The 18,590-nt window shown below is 48.8% G+C and overlaps 1 protein-coding gene and 1 long non-coding RNA gene across 4 annotated transcripts in view; both read left to right on the forward strand.

The window, feature by feature from the left end:
* Window positions 1-15,433, forward strand: part of LOC126377783 (uncharacterized) — a 30,457-nt gene extending 15,024 nt beyond the window's left edge. For 2 of the 3 annotated variants that reach the window (XR_007567988.1, XR_007567990.1), the window contains one exon: window positions 440-14,162. This is a non-coding gene — a long non-coding RNA (uncharacterized LOC126377783). Of the gene's footprint in view, window positions 1-439; window positions 14,163-14,616 lie in introns of those variants that run through there. The other variant, XR_007567989.1, reaches the window with a different exon arrangement.
* Window positions 15,434-16,764: 1,331 nt separating this feature from the next.
* On the forward strand, window positions 16,765-18,350 carry LOC126377779 (uncharacterized). Its single transcript, XM_050025601.1, has 2 exons — window positions 16,765-16,895; window positions 17,716-18,350. The coding sequence occupies exons 1-2, from the start codon at window positions 16,821-16,823 to the stop codon at window positions 18,295-18,297; spliced, it is 657 nt and encodes a 218-aa protein (XP_049881558.1). The 5' UTR covers window positions 16,765-16,820; the 3' UTR covers window positions 18,298-18,350.
* The last annotated feature ends 240 nt before the right edge of the window (window positions 18,351-18,590 follow it).

Raw genomic sequence — 18,590 nt, forward strand, 5'->3', positions numbered from 1 at the left:
CTTTAAGTGCGTTAAAGAAAGTTTTGGTGATTTTGCTGTCCATAAGACCATTCAACTATTATACGTATAGACGGCGATACGGCTCACCACCTAACACGTTTCGTCATAGTCGTCCATAGGCCATAGTCGTTAGCTTATATGTTATAGGTTTTCAAACGAATCTATTTTTTTGGTCGCATGCTATCATCCTATCGATCAGGACCTGTGCCCAGTAGATTGGCGTATTTCTGACTGACCGCTTAAATACAAAACAAATATAGTCTGCGCCACGAAAGACATCCCGAGGTTGGGGCGCTAGTGTTGCAGATACTGCATTGACTTGTCAATTACTTTCATTGAAATCCGTACACTTATTTCGTGGCGCGGATTATATTCTAAACCTGTATTACCTCTTCGTTTTGCTTTGTGGCTATGATCACAACATTATTTATTATTACAGAACACTTGTGCTGACAGCGAGTCACGGTCTGTTCATTCTTCAGATGGTCATCAAGTCACTGGTCCACCGCAAGTTGCAGCTATAAGACGGAGAATAAAGAATAATACGTCGTATAGAACGGTAACTCTCCGCCCCGCACCAGTTCGTATCGCGCGCCGAGCTAGATTTACCTCACAACCTCTGGGTCTTACTTTAGTCTTAAATGGCCGTAAGCTGCTAAGTAAGGGGGAGCGCGAGGACTGTCTGCCTCGCTTGCACTTACACATAACGGCATAGAATAAGGAATAATATACTACGTATAGAACGGCAACTCTCCGCTCCCCACCAGCAGCTGAGTTTACCTAGCCTCCCTCGGTTTTACTTTCGTATGGCGTCAGACGTTACAAATAAAGATGCGTGTGTACGATAATGTCAATGTGTAGTGTTTGTAAATTGAGGTGTTTTGTATGAAGTGTCCAGGGTGTGCACACGGTAACAATAACATTTTTGTATGGTTCTTCTTGTATGCCACAAGCTTATTTATTATGTTCTGTCAGTGTAGTGTTGAATATATCTAGCTATATCATAGCTAAATCTTCTCTTCGCTGTTGTGGGCTGCGATGTCAATGACATTAAATTATTACTTGTTCATAAATTGTTTAAAAAACCTTGTGGTAATAAAGAAATAAGTAGTTACTTAAGCTAAGTTTGTATTATAAATTGAAGTATGATTGATGCACGTCAAAGTTCCAAGATTTTATTGTGTATTAGTTGGCCAGATCGTCGCTATAATTTTATAATTTATTTATTTTCTTCCACGCTACTAAAAGTAAACAAAATATCAAAAAGTAACACAAGTAAACGGAGTTATCACTTCACTCGTAAAATCCCAGGATCCTGTAACAACGACGACGTCTAATCAACATTCATACATAACCTCACGCCCATAATCACTAACGGGGTGCACAGAGCTACAAGCCAGTAGACAACTTGTAGCCACTTGATATGAAGTCCTAAGATTATTATGTTTACTATCATTACGGATCCCATCGTGTGGGAATTTCTTCAGAGGGTCCTGTTAATCTTGAGAGGGGCCCCGAGGATTCTTGACTACATTGTATTCTACCTAACCAGGCAGTAAACGAATTGACTTTACTCCATTGAGCCTTCTCGTAAAACAATCGTGATAATTATTTTGTTCTAGAACCACTAGAGGTACCTATTTTTTTTAAGCTATTGCATAGCTTCTATCGCGGGCTTTGAGCGTGGAGAATCCAGAAATTCCGTAACGAAAATAACCTAACACCCCCACTCCGACCGGCACGCGGCACAGCGGTGATACATTTTAGTTTTGCCATATATCGATGAATAGCAGAACTTTTAATGACTTTTTTTTAATATCACGCTTCCAAGAGTGGAAAGACACCTTCTTGAACGCATTTTACGTACACAGCTGTCATTTCGTTCTTGACAATTCGGACCGTTATGCCGTCTATGCCGGGGGCTTTGTTCGGTAGCTCCCTGATGATACGATCGAGACGCTCTAGTGTCACTGTTTCCACGTCCCGACCGGGCGGCTCGCAGGCCGCCGCAGCCCTAACCTGTCTATGATACGCGGAGTCGGCCCCCGGATTGTCGTCGGGACACATTACCCTAAGCACCCCTCCCATGGCGCCCGCCGCGTCGTCGGCGAACCCCTCCGCTAGCTTCAGCCCGTTGATCACCCCCGGAGGCGGGCGCACCCTGCCGCTAGCGGCCCGGTACGCCAGCCCCCACGGATCATCGTTCCCACTTTGCGCTATGCGCAGGCAGTGGTCGGTTTCCGCTTTATGCATCGCGCCCCTGTACTTCGCCCGGGCAGCGTGGTACCGTTCCTTTGCCTCTGTCTCTGCCGGTGCGCCCGCACGCCTAGACTGCTGCCATTTGCGCCTACGCCTGTTATTTTCCCTGCGGAGACGGTCCAGGGAGTTGGACCACCACTCGTATCAATCTGTCCAGTACCCGCTCTAACTGCTCCAGGTGTCCGTCGATCGGCTGCGAGTACTGGAAGTAGGCGGAGACGACGTACAGGCTACGCTTCCCCCCCCCCCCCCCCCCCCGCGTAACCTGTGCCACCGTGCAGTGGCTGGTGCTCAGGTGGTGGAGCACCAACGTGGCGATTGTGCTCTGGTTCGCCACGTATATCCCCGCCTTGGCCGTTTCCCCTCCCTCGATGCTGCCTCCCTCCAGGAGGCCCGCGCACCCCGACCTCGGATACTGTTCTTGAACAAGAACGATATCGAGGCCGAGGCTCTCTGCGACGGCCGGGAGCTCCTTAGTAGCAGCCTCAGCACCCTGCAGGTTTAGTTGGCCGACGCTTAGCCATCCTCCCTTACCACGGTGGTGCTCAGCCATAATTAGTCGTGTTGAGCGCCCTCTGCTCCGCGCGTCTCCTCGCTGGGCACTCTACGGAGTACGTGCGGTGCGTGGTGTGTGGCTTCCCAAACGACTTGCACGTGGCACACACCGCCTTCTCACTCTTGCACTCGCCGCTCCTGTGCCCGCCCTCTCCGCATTTTGCGCATACTATCTTTTCTGACCGGCAATATTTTTCCGGGTGTCCGTAACCCTGGCACTTGGCACAGCACGTGATGTCGACGTAATCCCGGACCAAGTGCCTTTCCCAGTTCAGGAACAGTCTCTGCCGGTCTATTATGGCGTCCCTGAGGGCGGGGCTGCACTCCAGCACCACCGTGGTCTTCCCGCCGCGGCGGCCCTTCATGAAGGCGATCCGTGCCTCCTTGTTAAATCTATCGGCGGGCCATGCTGCGTCGTCTCCGAAATTCTGCGAGTGGACGGCGCGCAGGAAAGCTTCTGGCTCGGGGTCTTCTACGCCGAATACACCGACCAATGGTTTTTTTATTTTCGGCTCTCCAACTCTAAGTGTCGGTGGGGCCGCCTTCTTAATCCGCTCGGCCGCCTCTTTTGTGGTGGTTTGCACCAAGACCCCGGCATTCCCCACGCGCCGCACCCGGGTCACTTGCGCGCCTAGGGACCGCGGATCAATACTCTCCTTCAGGACCCTCTTGGTGTCGTCCGCGGTCTTTAGGCCGGCTGCCTCTTCGGTTTCGGCCGGGTATATGGTGAGGACCCTACCCTCGCTCGCTAGCGGCTTAGGCTGGGCCCCCTTCGGTCCTGTTCTTAGCATGGCCGCATAACTCCTTGGGCCGCCCGCGGACGCGCCCGACTGCGGCCGTTCGTCTCTATCCTTAGCGATGAGCGCCTTGATTTCGCTTATTGCGCTCTCTGTTTTTGCCGCACTGGCGCCGTTCTGGGCGTCCGCCACTCGCCATGCCATTGCGGCCAGGGCCGCAGTCATCTTCTGCACTGCGCTCCCAATCATTGCTATCTCCGCCTTGTTAAGTTTCGAGGTGGAGCTACTAACTGCTGCCATGATCTCCGCCCCGGCCGACGTTGCCCCGGCCAAAATCTCCTCAACGCCCTGCTGGGCATTTCCGCACCCCTCGTTGGCGTCCTCCGCTTCGCATTCTCTCGCCACACACTGCCGCGCCGAGTCGGGTACTATCCCCGGCGATGACCGGGGCCTCTTGCCTGGGAGCGCCAGTGCGCGCGCCTCCGGCGGGGTATTACTCCCGGGGTCCGGGGTTGGTGCCGGTGTCCCCGGGGATCTCCTGGCCGGCCTCACTGGTGTGGGCACCAGGGGCCGGTATGTGGGCGCTGGTGCCCGAAGGATATCGTCCTCTTCCTCTTCCAGCCTTGGTGTCGGCGATGGCGGCGGGCTCCTTGCCGTCATACTCGACCTCTGGAAGGCCATTGTCTCTCTCACAGATTGTCAAAAAAAAAACAACAAAAAAAAACGAAAAAAGATACAAAAGCCCCAACCCCGAGCACCGTAACACAGAATAAAAGTAATAAAAGAGCACAAAAGATCACAAAAGAAAACAAAATTAATACAAAGTACTTAGCCTAACACAGTTCACACAAGAGAAAAAAAAAAAAGTTACAAGTGTCCGGTGTAGTTCTTGTATTGAACTACACCTCGCACGAAAAATTTTCTAAGTCCTAACACAAGTGTCCGGTGTAGTTCTTGTATTGAACTACACCTCGCACGAAAAAGTTCCTAACTACTAACACAAGTGTCCGGTGTAGTTCCTGTATTGGAACTACACTTCGCACGAACGATCGTCTGTTGACCGGTGTAGTTCTTGTATTGGGTTGCCAAGCCAATTTGGCATGCAACCCAACACCACAAACACCGACCAACACCACTACGCGACTATCTACTATGCCTTGCCCTTACTATAACTTGCCCTTATCGAATCTAAATTGAGATATAGCATCAAATTTTGGGGAAATGGTTACTTATACAATATAAGAAGAGCGTTTATTCTGCAGAAAAGAGCCATACGGAACATCACGAGAATAAAACAAACAGATTCTTGTAGAGAGCACTTTAAGAACTTAGGTATACTTACTGCACCGTGTCTTTACATGTTTGTTATTTTGACTAGTTTTCACAAACATTTATGTCTCGAGGAAACAGTAGAAGCGCGATCGTCGCGATTGAGTACCCGTCGGAAGGATGTGGTGCACGAAATCGTACCCCGTCTAAACGTAGTTAGACATAGTGTTGCTTACCAACAAGTTTACCTATACAACAAACTGCCTGTTTGTTTTAAAGAGATAACAAATAACACTATATTCAAGTCACGATTGAAAGCCTTCCTGTTAAGTAAATGTTATTATTCAGTTCATGATTTTATTGGTGATAGAGATTGTGGTAGACTAAAACGTGATTAACGACTCCCTTGCGAATACGGTATTTTTTTTTATTTTACTTTTGTTTTCCTTTCACGTTTGATGGTAATATTGTGACCTAAAATTGTAAAATTACTTATGACTACTTATTCTGTTGCATTTTTATCTTATATTCTTTTAAATTTTTATTATGTTAAGTTCATTTATTTTTTGATTGCTTGTTAAACTTATTTTGTACCATTCTATTTCAGTATTTCGAACACAATTCTTGTAATTGTTATGCGAATAAATACTCATACTCATACTCATACTAACTACTAATAACCTAGCTAAAACTAACCTAACACACTACACTAGCACTATATAATAGTCACTTATCTGTGAGTCCAAATCCAAATGTCTCGTGACGTATATGCGGCGGGGGGACCAGCGGGACTCGACGTCACCAGTGACGGAGTCGACCGCTAGTCAGCTGCGCTGCGTCTCCCTCGCACTCGCGCCCTGCGCCAAGATGGCGCCGGCTGCAGATGGGCGAGGCCCCTTGCTAGACAAGGAGCGACCGACGACACAGCAATCCACACACACACACGTCACTGTGGTCACTATTCACCTCTCACTCGAAATGCAAGATGGCCGCTGCTCCTAATGGCACTTGCCACTAGATAGAACGAGAGGGACCGAGTTTTTGCACTTTCAACAATAAATAAATAGATTAAAATTCACGCACAAAGCTCCGACACGTCTGCCTCCGTTAAGAGCCAGCGACGAAGACCGGGGGGGACCATAACCCACCACCTTCCCATGGTCCTACCAACCTTTCGGTCATACGGACCGAGGACCGAATCATGGGCGATGCGAGTGGTACTTGCTCGGGGCTCTTTCCCACCCGCACTTCTTGACACCCTACAAATTTTTGTCCTGTCCCCTGGACTTTCCCTTCTCCCCTTTCTGGGGCGGGACACCACGCCACGGCTTCGTCGCCGACCTTTTGCCACTCCCTGTCTATGCCTCCTCCAGCAATCTCCTCTGACGGTACCAAGTGTGCGCGAATTCCCGGAATCGTGCGAAGTTCACCTCGGAAGATACAAGTTGCGCGAAATAGACCGGTCCTGCTTCCGTCCTCTCCAGGTGGTATGGGTCTGCGTCCTGGCACCGTGAGGCTGCGCGTGCTTCGCTGTCCAGGATGCTGAGTGTGATCAGCTGGTGGTCACTGCTGCTTACCCCCTCACGCACTGTCCACTCTGCGGATTTGACCCCCCTTGTGGTTAACGTCACGTCGATGTTCGACGTGCCGTTTACGCTGGAGAATGTCGGGGGCTGGCTCTCGCGATTGACAACGAAGAGTTGACGTGAAGCGATGAAAGCCTCCATCGCCTCCCGCCTCCTCTCCGCGTCCGCGCCTCGGCCCACCAGATGTCTCCTCTCGCTGAACCAAAGGGGAGAGTGCGTGTTGCAATCAGCGCATATCAAGACTGGAGCCCCTCTCAGTCTGTCCAGTACCCGCTCCAACTGCTCCAGGTGTCCGTCGATCGGCTGCGAGTACTGGAAGTAGGCGGAGACGACGTACAGGCTACGCTTCCCCCCCCCCCCCCCGCGTAACCTGTGCCACCGTGCAGTGGCTGGTGCTGAGATGGTGAAGCACCAACGTGGCGATGGTCCTCTGATTCGCCACGTATATCCCCGCCTTGGCCGTTTCCCCTCCCTCGATGCTGCCTCCCTCCAGGAGGCCCGCGCACCCCGACCTCGGATACTGTTCTTGAACAAGAACGATATCGAGGCCGAGGCTCTCTGCGACGGCCGGGAGCTCCTTAGTAGCAGCCTCAGCACCCTGCAGGTTTAGTTGGCCGACGCTTAGCCATCCTCCCTCACCACGGCGGTGCTCAGCCATAATTTATAGTGTTGAGCGCCCGCTGTTCCGCATACTTCCTCGCGGGGCACTCGGGCGCATGCGTACGGTGCGTAGTGTGCGGTCTCCCGAACGACTTGCATGTGGCGCACACCGCCTTCTCGCTCTTGCAGTCGCCGCTTTTGTGCCCGCCCTCTCCGCATTTTGCGCAAACTATCTTCTCCGACCGGCAGTATTTTTCGGGGTGTCCATAGCACTGGCACTTGGCGCAGCACGTGATGTCCACGTAATCTCGGACCAAATGCCTCTCCCAGTTGATGAACACGCTCTGCCGGTCTATGATGGCATCTCTGAGGGCGGGGCTGCACTCCAGCACCACCGTGGTCTTCCCGCCGCGGCGGCCCTTCGTAAATGCGATCCGCGCCTCTTTATTAAATTTCTCGGCAGGCCACGCAGCGTCTTCGCCGAAGTTCTGTGAGTGAACAGCGCGCAGGAATCCTTCAGGCTCGGGGTCTTCAACACCGAACACACCCACCAACGGTTTCTTAATCTTGGGCTCCCCAACTCTGAGTGTCGGTGGGGCCGCCTTCTTGATCCGCTCGGCCGCCTCCTTAGTTGTTGTTTGCACCAAGACCCCGGCATTACCCACGCGCCGCACTCTGGTCACTTGCGCGCCTAGGGACCGCGGATCGATGCTCTCCTTCAGAACCCTCTTAGTGTCGTCCGCGGTCTTTAGGCCTGCCGCCTCCTGCGTTTCGGCCGGGTAGATCGTTAGGACCCTACCATCACTCGCTGGGGGCTTAGGCTGGGCGCCCTTTGGTCCAGTCCTTAACATTGCCGCATAGCTTTGAGGGCCGCCCGTGGACGCGCTGGACTGCGGCCGTACATTTCTTTCCTTGATGATAAACGACTTAATTTCCTCTATTGCGTCTACTGCGTTGGCGCCCTTCTGCGCGTCTGCCACCCGCCACGCCATAGTGGCCAGTGCCGCAGTCATGCGTTGCACAGCGCTCCCTATCATCGCAATCTCTGCCTTATTCAGTCTTGACGTGGAGCTACTTATAGCCGCCATGATCTCTGCCCCGGCAGACGTTGCCCCGGCCAGAATCTCGTCGACGCCCTGCTGGGCATTATCTCTCCCCTCATTAGTGTCCTCGGCTCCGCACTCTCTTGACACGCACTGCCGCGCCGAGTCTGACACTATCCCCGGCGATGACCGGGGCCTCTTACTCGGGAGCGCCAGTGCACGCGTCTCCGGCGGGGTATCACTCCCGGGGTCCGGGGTTGGTACCGGTGTCCCCGGGGATCTCCTAGCCGGCCTCACCGGTGTTGGTACCAGGGGCCGGTATGTGGGCGCTGGTGCCCGAAAATCGTCCTCCTCCTCCTCCGGCTCCAGCCCTGGCGCCGGCGATGGCGGCGGACTCCTCGCCGTCATGCTCGACCTCTGGAAGGCCATTGTCCCTCTCACAGATTGTCAGTATCGAAATAAGCAAAAGCCCCAACCCCAAACACCGTAACACAGGATTAGGTAAAAATAATAAAAAAAAAAGAAAGAAACAAAGTGCACAGAAGAGAACAAAATTAATACAGTAGTACTTATCCTAACATAGTAAAACACACAATAAAAGTTACAAGTGTCCGGTGTAGTTCTTGTATTGAACTACACCTTCGCACGAAAAAAAAATTCCTAAGTCCTAACACAAGTGTCCGGTGTAGTTCTTGTATTGAACTACACCTCACACGAAAAATTTTCTAAGTCTAAAGCACAAGTGTCCGGTGTAGTTCTTGTATTGAACTACACCTTCGCACGAAAAATTCCTAAGTCCTAACACAAGTGTCCGGTGTAGTTCTTGTATTGAACTACACCTACGCACGAAAATTCCTAACCTTAAGCACAAGTGTCCGGTGTAGTTCCTGTATTGGAACCACACTTCGCACGAACGATAGGTGTAGTTCTTGTATTGGGCTGCCAAGCCTATTGGCATGCAACCCAACACCACAGACAAACACCGACCAACACCACTACGCGACTATATCTACTAACCTAGCTAAAACTAACCTACACACTACACTAGCACTATACAGTCACTTATCTGTGAGTCCAAATGTCTCGCGTCCGTGACGTATATGCGGACAACGAAGAGTTGACGTGAAGCGATGAAAGCCTCCATCGCCTCCCGCCTCCTCTCCGCGTCCGCGCCTCGGCCCACCAGATGTCTCCTCTCGCTGAACCAAAGGGGAGAGTGCGTGTTGCAATCAGCGCATATCAAGACTGGAGCCCCTCTCAGTCTGTCCAGTACCCGCTCCAACTGCTCCAGGTGTCCGTCGATCGGCTGCGAGTACTGGAAGTAGGCGGAGACGACGTACAGGCTACGCTTCCCCCCCCCCCCCCCCCCCCCCCGTAACCTGTGCCACCGTGCAGTGGCTGGTGCTGAGATGGTGAAGCACCAACGTGGCGATGGTCCTCTGATTCGCCACGTATATCCCCGCCTTGGCCGTTTCCCCTCCCTCGATGCTGCCTCCCTCCAGGAGGCCCGCGCACCCCGACCTCGGATACTGTTCTTGAACAAGAACGATATCGAGGCCGAGGCTCTCTGCGACGGCCGGGAGCTCCTTAGTAGCAGCCTCAGCACCCTGCAGGTTTAGTTGGCCGACGCTTAGCCATCCTCCCTCACCACGGCGGTGCTCAGCCATAATTTATAGTGTTGAGCGCCCGCTGTTCCGCATACTTCCTCGCGGGGCACTCGGGCGCATGCGTACGGTGCGTAGTGTGCGGTCTCCCGAACGACTTGCATGTGGCGCACACCGCCTTCTCGCTCTTGCACTCTGCGCTCCTGTGCCCGCCCTCTCCACACTTCGAACACACCGTCTTGTCTGACCGGCAGTACTTCTCCGGGTGCCCGTAACTTTGGCACTTGGCGCAGCAAGTTATATCTACGTAATCCCTTACCAAGTGCCTCTCCCAATTCAAAAATACCCGCTGCCGGTCAATCATCGCGTCCCTGAGGGCGGGGCTGCACTCCAGCACCACCGTGGTCTTCCCGCCGCGGCGGCCCTTCATAAAAGCGACCCGTCCTTCCTTCTTAAATCTCTCCTCGGGCCATGCCGAGTCATCCCCGAAGTTTTGGCCGTGCAGGGCGCGCAAGAATTCCCCCGGCTCGGGGTCCTCCACTCCGAATATGCCGACCAGTGGCTTTTTCACCTTCGGCTCCCCCACCCTCAGCGTGGGTGGTGCCGCCTTCTTAATGCGCTCAGCGGCCTCCTTGGTCGTCGTCTGTACAAGGACCCCCGCGTTTCCTACTCGGCGTACTCTTGTCACCTGCGCGCCCAGGGACCGCGGATCTATGCTCTCCTTGAGCATCCTCTTCGTATCATCCGCGGTCTTGAGGCCAGCTGCCTCTCCCGTTTCGGCCGGATATATTGTGAGGACCCGGCCTTCGCTCGCTAGCGGCTTAGGCTGGGCCCCCTTCGCTCCAGTCCTCAGCATGGCCGCGTAGCTTTGTGGGCCGACCGCGTGCGCGTCCGACTGCGGCCGTTCATTACTCTCTTTAATTAGCGCTTTAATTTCTTGTATTGCACTCTCCGTATTTTTTGCATTGGCGCCTTTCTGGGCATCTGCTACCCGCCATGCCATAGTAGCCAGTGCCGCAGTCATTCTTTGCACGGCGCTCCCTATCATCGCAATCTCCGCCTTGTTTAATTTTGACGTGGAGCTACTTATAGCCGCCATGATCTCCGCCCCGGCAGTCGTTGCCCCGGCCAAAATCTCGTCGACGCCCTGCTGGGCGTTACCTCTCCCCTCATTGGCGTCCTCCTCTTCGCACTCCCTGGCCACACACTGCCGCGCCGAGTCCGACACTATCCCCGGCGATGACCGGGGCCTCTTACTCGGGAGCGCCAGTGCACGCGCCTCTGGCGGGGTATTACTCCCGGGGTCCGGGGTTGGTGCCGGTGTCCCCGGGGATCTCCTAGCCGGCCTCACCGGTGTTGGTACCAGCGGCCGGTATGTGGGCGCTGGTGCCCGAAAATCGTCCTCCTCCTCCTCCGGCTCCGTCATGCTCGACCTCTGGAAGGCCATTGTCCCTCTCACAGATTGTCTGATCCCCGAGAACTAATACTAAGCAAAGTAAGGCGAAACGAAACTTAAAACTAACACGATATAAAAATAAAAGTTAAGAAAAGATACAAGTGCCCGGCGTAGTTCTTGTATTGGATTGTTAAAAATTCTCCTAAGTCCTGTACACGATTTCCACATACAAAATATAGCGAAAACAAAAAAAAAACAAGCAACAAAAAAAAAAAAAAAATAGTAAAGTAAAGAAAAGATACAAGTGCCCGGCGTAGTTCTTGTATTGATTTGTCAATGATTTTTCTAAGTCCTGTACGCGGTACACACACAAAATACAAAATACAAAAAAAAAAAAAAAACGTACAAGTGTCCGGTGTAGTTCCTGTATTGGAACTACACCTCGCACGAAAAGGTTCCTACCTACTAAGCACAAATGTCCGGTGTAGTTCCTGTATTGGAACTACACTTCGCACGAACGATCGTCTGTTAGCCGGTGTAGTTCTTGTATTGGGCTGCCAAGCCTATTGGCATGCAACCCAACACCGCAAACAAACACCGACCAACACCACTACGCGACTACCTACTAACCTAGCTAAAAAACTAACCTACACACTACACTAGCACTATACAGTCACTTATCTGTGAGTCCAAATGTCTCGCGTCCGTGACGTAGATGCGGCGGGGGGGGACCAGCGGGACTCGACGTCACCAGTGACGGAGTCGACCGCTAGTCGGCTGCGCTGCGTCTCCCTCGCTCTCGCGCCCTGCGCCAAGATGATCCGTAGGGGTTGGCGTAGCGTGCCGCTAGCGGCTGGTTGCGCCCGTCTCCGGGGGTCATCAACGGGCTGAGGGTTGCGGAAGGGTTCGCCGACGACACGGGGGGAGTAATGTAGTAGTAACTTAGTGTAATGTTTCCTGACGACAATCCGCGTATCATAAACAGGTTAGGGCTGCGGCGGCCTGCGAGCCGCACGGTCGGGACCTGACACTAGAGCGTCTTGATCGCATCATCAGGGAGCTGCTAAACATAGCCCCCGATATAGACGGCATAACGGTCCGCATTGTCAAGTACGCCTGGAAGGTAACCGCGAACGAAATGACGGCTCTGTACTTAAAATGCGTTCGAGAAAGTATCTATCTAGACTCTTGGAAGATAGGTCGTTTGGTGGTTATCCCAAAGGGAAACGGGAAGGCCATGACAGACCCTAAGGCCTATACTGACAGACACTCGTTAACCGCGAAACCGGCGGCCGAGCGACCCTTTAGAAAAGCCGGCCTACCCCTTTTGGCCCGCGGTAAGTGGAGCGCTCCCGCCGGTTCGCTCCCGAACTAAACAAACCCGGCAAACCAGTGCTGAAGTGTGGGATAGAATTAGAAATGGTCGCTTGTCATGGGGTGGGCGTAGGATTGAACCTAGTGGCACAAAAAAAAGGAAATCGGAGTCCCAATGGGGTAGGGCAGTTGCACCACTACACTCATGGGCAAGAGGGAAAAAAATAATTGCTACTTACCCTCGAGTACGGCAGTCCGTTGAGACTCCCGCCTACGAATTTATTATTTAAAAGATTGCGTTCACAGGTGTAAAGGACCCTCTGTGACCCATGAATGAGGAGTTACTCCCCCTGAGGGTAGGCTAGACATTGCAGGGAGGCTTTGTTGTGTAAGTCCAAGCATCCTTGCCTGTTCCATTTCTAAATTTCGAAGTCTTTGCATGGTGGTTACTCTTGACAATATTTATTTCTGGGTTTTCTGTATATCTATGAGAATTGTGTACAACCAACCTCCATTATCATGTGTGCTCTTGGTCCCTTCTTGTCGGGTGGGCGGTGTTCCTGTCTCCATGTCATCCTCCCTCCATTCTTCTATTGTTGGCTCATCTGGCCTTCTTGTCTTCCTTTTGGGTTTGCTTGTCTCGCCTTCCTCTGATCTACTTCTTGCTCGAGTTGTCACGCCAGGTGTATCTAGGGGTGCTGATGTTACACCTTGGTGAAGAACATCTCCTTTTGATTTTGTTTTGAGGGTTAATATCGCATCTTCCAACAGGTCCTCCTCATATGATTCCATTTTGTGCACTTACATAGATTTAATTACATAGGTTTAATTTATTATTTATTCGTAGTCTCCCGCTAAATCATAATAAAAAATCCCGATAAATCATTTCTCTTCCTGCAAATGAAACAGGTTCAGTAGCACCTTCATAATAATTACTTACAGAATCAGTCAAATAATATAATTTTAATTCGGTAGGTAGGTAGTTAATTGTAATTTTTAGGAGCTAAACAGAAAACTTTTGGAGCAATGCCGTATTTGACCTGTTTTTGTAGCGTAGATTGCATTTGTGTGTCTCAGTACCTGTTCTGACCAAGCGTAAATTGGTTTTCACAAAGACTGCTACTTCGAAAATAAACAACGATGGTAATGTTAATAAACTTAGTTTTATGAAGTAAGGTTTGCAGCTATCAGTTGATTTTAGCCCACAAATATAATTCCGTAGCTCATGTTAGAGGCAACGAAACCATGATAACCTGAAAAAAGAATATCAATGTTGCCAACCACCTTTGCCAGCTTATATACTTAGTGCAAAAGTCTGCTTTGACAATTTTGTGCAGACCTCATTAGCTTGACGTTTAGCATCTATATGCACGCCCAGAAATGCTGTTACTTGTTACATGTATGTTGAATATTCACATTAAGGTTTTGTTGTACGGTTCTCTGTACCTTAAGTTATTTAGAAATCGTATTTCTAAAGAACTTATATTAATTGGTTGTCGGTGCTTTGAACTTCGGCGATCAGCATAGATTTTAATCTTTTTGTGAGGTAATACACTATCACAATAAACTATTAATATAAATAAGAACGCTCTGTCGCCGGCTCCAATATGTTTTTTTTTTTTGGGCGACTGCTTATGTAAATTGTTAACGACATCTGGTCAGTTAAAATTAAGAACATGGTTATTATTAATGTTATTAGTCATTACCTGTTTAAGAAATGCTACCTATGTGAACCTATTGCAGTTATGAAAAAGTTAATTGTAATACAAAAATGTATGAAATATAAAATTAAAAAATGATCTTTGTTTAATTCTTTATCATGTTATTTGATAATATGTGTATAGGAGTTTAATTTACAATTAATGTTTGTCTGTCCTATATAATGTTATATTAACATCGAGAACCGCAGAATAAGTGGAATCAATGAAGGGTTTCATTTCTAATTAGCCAGGTCCGATTTTGATGACTTTTTCTTTTGTAATTGAAAATTTACATCATTGACTACCAAGATGAAAATACACGATTCAGTAGTTCGTATAACCTGATTCATAAAAAGCGGCCAAGTGCGAGTCGGACTCGCCCATGAAGGGTTCCGTAACAGCAAGTAACAATATAGTTTTTTTTAGTTCTTATTTGAACTTGATTTATGATGTATTAAAAAAAACTACTTACAAGATCAGGTTCAAACCAATTTTCGTTGGTAGTTTGCATGCTAATCTACATCATATATTTTTTTATTTTTTTCCTCCACAGGACGGACACCGTAGACGTGGTAGACCCCGGAAACGATGGCGCGATGATCTCGACGGTTATCGAAAAGACTGGATAGAGCTCGCACAAAACCGGGATACTTGGAAAGATATGGGGGAGGCCTTTGCTCAGCAGTTGGATCATATAGGCTAATAATAATAATAATTGTGGCGAGCTGTTGGTGAGTGACGACACCACGGAGCTGAGATCCCCGAGAGTCGGTCAGGAGCTCCGTCTCCGGCTTGCCTTCACTGGCCGGCCGGAGTGAACCCCAGCGGGGGCCGCAGGACTCTCACCTCTGGCTTGCCTTCATTGGCCGGCCAGAGTGGGGCGTTAGAGCTATACGCTCGCAGGGTGGAAGTGAAAGATGCATAAGTCGCGAGTTGGTGAGGCGGGTAAACCGCCTCGCAGAAAGCGGTGTACACCTCGAGAGCGACACCCTGAGCTGCTCACGGCCATGTTGCTGCCTTGCCGTCCAGTCGCGTCGGCTAGATAGGTGGCCCATCCAGTGAGTGACGAGTCACCGTCTGCTCATTATATCCATGTTACCAACATTGGTCGAGCAGGCGTCATAGTCCCCCATAGCTCCAGTATCCCGGTCCACTAACCCCCAACCCAATAGCCCAGTTCCCTTTGTTCCCATAATCTGTCCTACACGAACCGGGGATTGTCTTTGGGTGCACTCCCATAGTGCATACAGGGATAATCGCCGGTTGGTGTCACACAACATTTAGATTAAATTGTCTTAAGGGGCCTCTACGTGTTGGCTTCGGCCCCACGCACGCCTTCCAAAAGTCCGGGGACACAAATTTTACCACTTTGGAAGTGTCTCTCGCGCTTTCAGTTCAGTTTAGAAAAAAATGATAGTAGAAACCTCAATACCATTTTGGAAGACCTATCCATAGATACCCCACACGTATGGGTTTGACGAAAAAAAATTTTTTTTTAGTGTCAGTTCTATGAATGGGGGACCCCAAAATTTATTGTTTTTTTTTTTCTATCATTGCGTAAAAATCTTAATGCGGTTCATAGAATACACAAATACACTTGATAAATATCAAGTTTCAACAGTATAGCTATTATACTTTCGGAGAAAAGTGGCTGTGACATACGGACGGACGGACAGACATGACGAATCTATAAGGGTTCCGTTTTTTGCCATTAGGCTACGGAACCCTAAAAACATGGTTGACTGCCCTCAATTGTTGATTTAACATCATGGGGCCATGTTACGTTAGATTTATCTAAAAACTGTTCACTTGGTTAGACGCTTGCGTACTGACTACCAAAACATTGCTGATGAAGTTTAAGTTTGTCTAAATCCATACCAATTTTGTAAAACCATCAATGACAGTTAAAATGTGATGATAGTAGAGCTTCTTTGTTTCAGAGAGTGGCCCAACATGGTCTAGATGTAGTAGTGGTGACAATGGCACTCCCTTCTTATCAATGGGGTTTAGGAAACCTTCCTGTTTCCCCTTCTTGGTAGCAAATATACATAGTAGAATGAAGTCTTCCAATTTCTTATGTAAGTAAATCTTTTATAATATAATATAATAGTCCTTGGTTATCAGATCTATAATTAATTCTCCCTTTCCAAATCTCTAACATTGAGTTCTACGTATAATCAGTTTCCATCTCTTTTGATATAACCAGCATCTTCTGAGGGGTATCGTATAGTAAAGTAGTCAATTTCCCACAAAATAGTCTAAATAAGTTTTTTTCTCAACTAATTCTATAATAGCTTTCAGTTCTCCATCGTTTTCCTGAGCTCTTTTGGCTCTCGCCTTCAGCGCTCCCCATTTGTCCGGCCAAGTAGTTAATGCCATCTGCGGCAAATATACAATAAGTCACGTGAAAAAAAATTGACTCTTTCATGCAGCTGTCTCGTTATAAGTCCTGTGAAATACTGAACTCTACTTAGAGCGTCGACATGCCTCATCTGTGATCCTGATCGGTGCTCTAGTGTAGTCAAAGTGTTGCAAAAGTAATACCCATCGTGCTACTCTTTTACTCATTCCTTTTCTCCGTAGAGTCATCTCGAAGGCCGTAAAATCAGTCACAATCTTCAATGGTATTCGTTCTATAGGGAATTATCTTAAGAATAACAACGTATTGTGGATACGTACAGTTAGCCCATTAGCAGTCATTAAATAGTAATTGGGATCCATTCGACTATCGCGCGGTGTGCGGTTACTTCATTTACTATGTCCTCTATATATACCCGAATGTTGATAGTATCGACACCTTGTGTGGTTGTGATTGTCAACATGCGGTTACTGGTGAGTAGCATATTTTGTAAATAAATATTTCGTTTCAAAAAATCATCACTAAATAAAGGGCTACGTTTCCCAAAAAAAAAAATATAGATGGCGTAAAGCCTTCGTTTGATCTACTAATCTTATGCATCTTTTACCTTTGTTTTGGGGTATGAATGATCACCCATGTTATATTACACCCAGGCATAACATACCCTGTACTCATTATTATTCTGATAAAGTAAAGAGTTACATTTTTTAATAATTATGTACCCGAGTAATGAGAAAATATATAATTATCACGTTATATCTGGTCAGCGCTATCTATATTATTTTTGGGAAACGTAGCCTTGAATGTGCCTCATGTAGGTAATGTCTAGAAGTATAGAACCAATTTTAAAAATAACAAAGTGTTATAAGGGTTTACCTTACCTACTTATCCAAACATTTGAAATCAAATTAAAAATGTTTATGTTACTTACAAATAATATTCGCAATAATATCTGGCAATACATTATGGCCCCCAAAATCCAACCCCGATTGTTTAACTCAGAGTTACAGACTATTATTGTACAGTCCTATTTTCTCAATGTCCCTCGGCAGTCAACGAATTTCCTGATACAAACAAATGCTAAATTCCCATGTTCATCAAATCAGAATTTTAATCCTGAACTTAGTATGACTTATTGAATTGTTGCTTTTTCTGATATGAATTCTGACAATTGATGAACATGGAAATTACGAGCGACATTAAGTAGAAATAGAAGCACAGTACCTACTTACGGGTGATTATTTTTCTGAATAGGTATGAAGCTACCAATATTTATTATGTTTATGTTTACAGATATGTCTAGCAGTCGTAGCGGTGGCGCGGGGGGCTCCCGTCATAGAGGATGCTCCGGTGGAGGGGCCGGTAGTTCCTGAGCTGCCAGAACCGCCGAGACAGGAGCCTGTACCACCGCAGCTTGACCCTATTCCCCCCATAGGTGACCCCCTTCCCCCTCAAGTTGACCCCGTACCCCTACCACAGCCAATTGACCCCGTACCCCTACCACAGCCAATTGACCCCCGTCCCCTTGATCCCCACGCACCGGCATCAGAAAGCCTACCGATCGACCCACCTGCCATCATCCCCGATGCATCGAAGCCATTAGAAGTCAGCTCGGCGAGACCGCTGGACAGCGAGGGAGACGATGACTTGTTTGAAATGGAGATGCTGTTGTTGCTGTCGTTCTTCGCGGACCCTGAGGATTGGGAGTTGGGGGCGCTCAAGGATAAACCTAGCGCGCTTGCCACGTTCGCAGCGCCTGCTGCTGCCCGCGCCGCGCCCGCCGCGAAGCTTCCCCCCGCGGCGCTCGCTGCGCTAGCCCCCAAGGCTTTCATACGCGCAGAGGGCGAAGCCGCCTTTAAGCAGTTCGCCGATTAAATACTGAAATTAAATAATGAATTATAGCAAATAAATATATTTGAAAAATATTATTACTTCGGCTCTTATTTAGTTTAAATGACGTTTAAATGGAAGTACGAATCATGATAAGAACGATGTCAATTTATTATTGTTATCAAATAGCTTTTGTACTTAACAAATAATAGTTTGTAATGAACATATTCATGCAAGGGTTTTTCCAATTTAATAGCAATCTTTAAACTGTTCAAAAATAAAATTTAAATATTCATCGAAAAACGCTTAGCTTAGGGATTGTAACATGTGTACTGCCT

Source organism: Pectinophora gossypiella, chromosome 24 (genome assembly GCF_024362695.1).
Source record: "Pectinophora gossypiella chromosome 24, ilPecGoss1.1, whole genome shotgun sequence".
Lineage (NCBI taxonomy): Eukaryota > Metazoa > Arthropoda > Insecta > Lepidoptera > Gelechiidae > Pectinophora > Pectinophora gossypiella.

What these genes read in the sequence shown, in the direction of transcription:
- LOC126377779 (XM_050025601.1), top strand. Translation starts at nt 16,821, where the DNA reads ATGTCCTCTATATATACCCGAATGTTGATAGTATCGACACCTTGTGTG. An exon ending in TTGTCAACATGCGGTTACTG is followed by an intron (nt 16,896 to 17,715) that starts GTGAGTAGCATA and finishes TTATGTTTACAG; the next exon opens with ATATGTCTAGCAGTCGTAGC.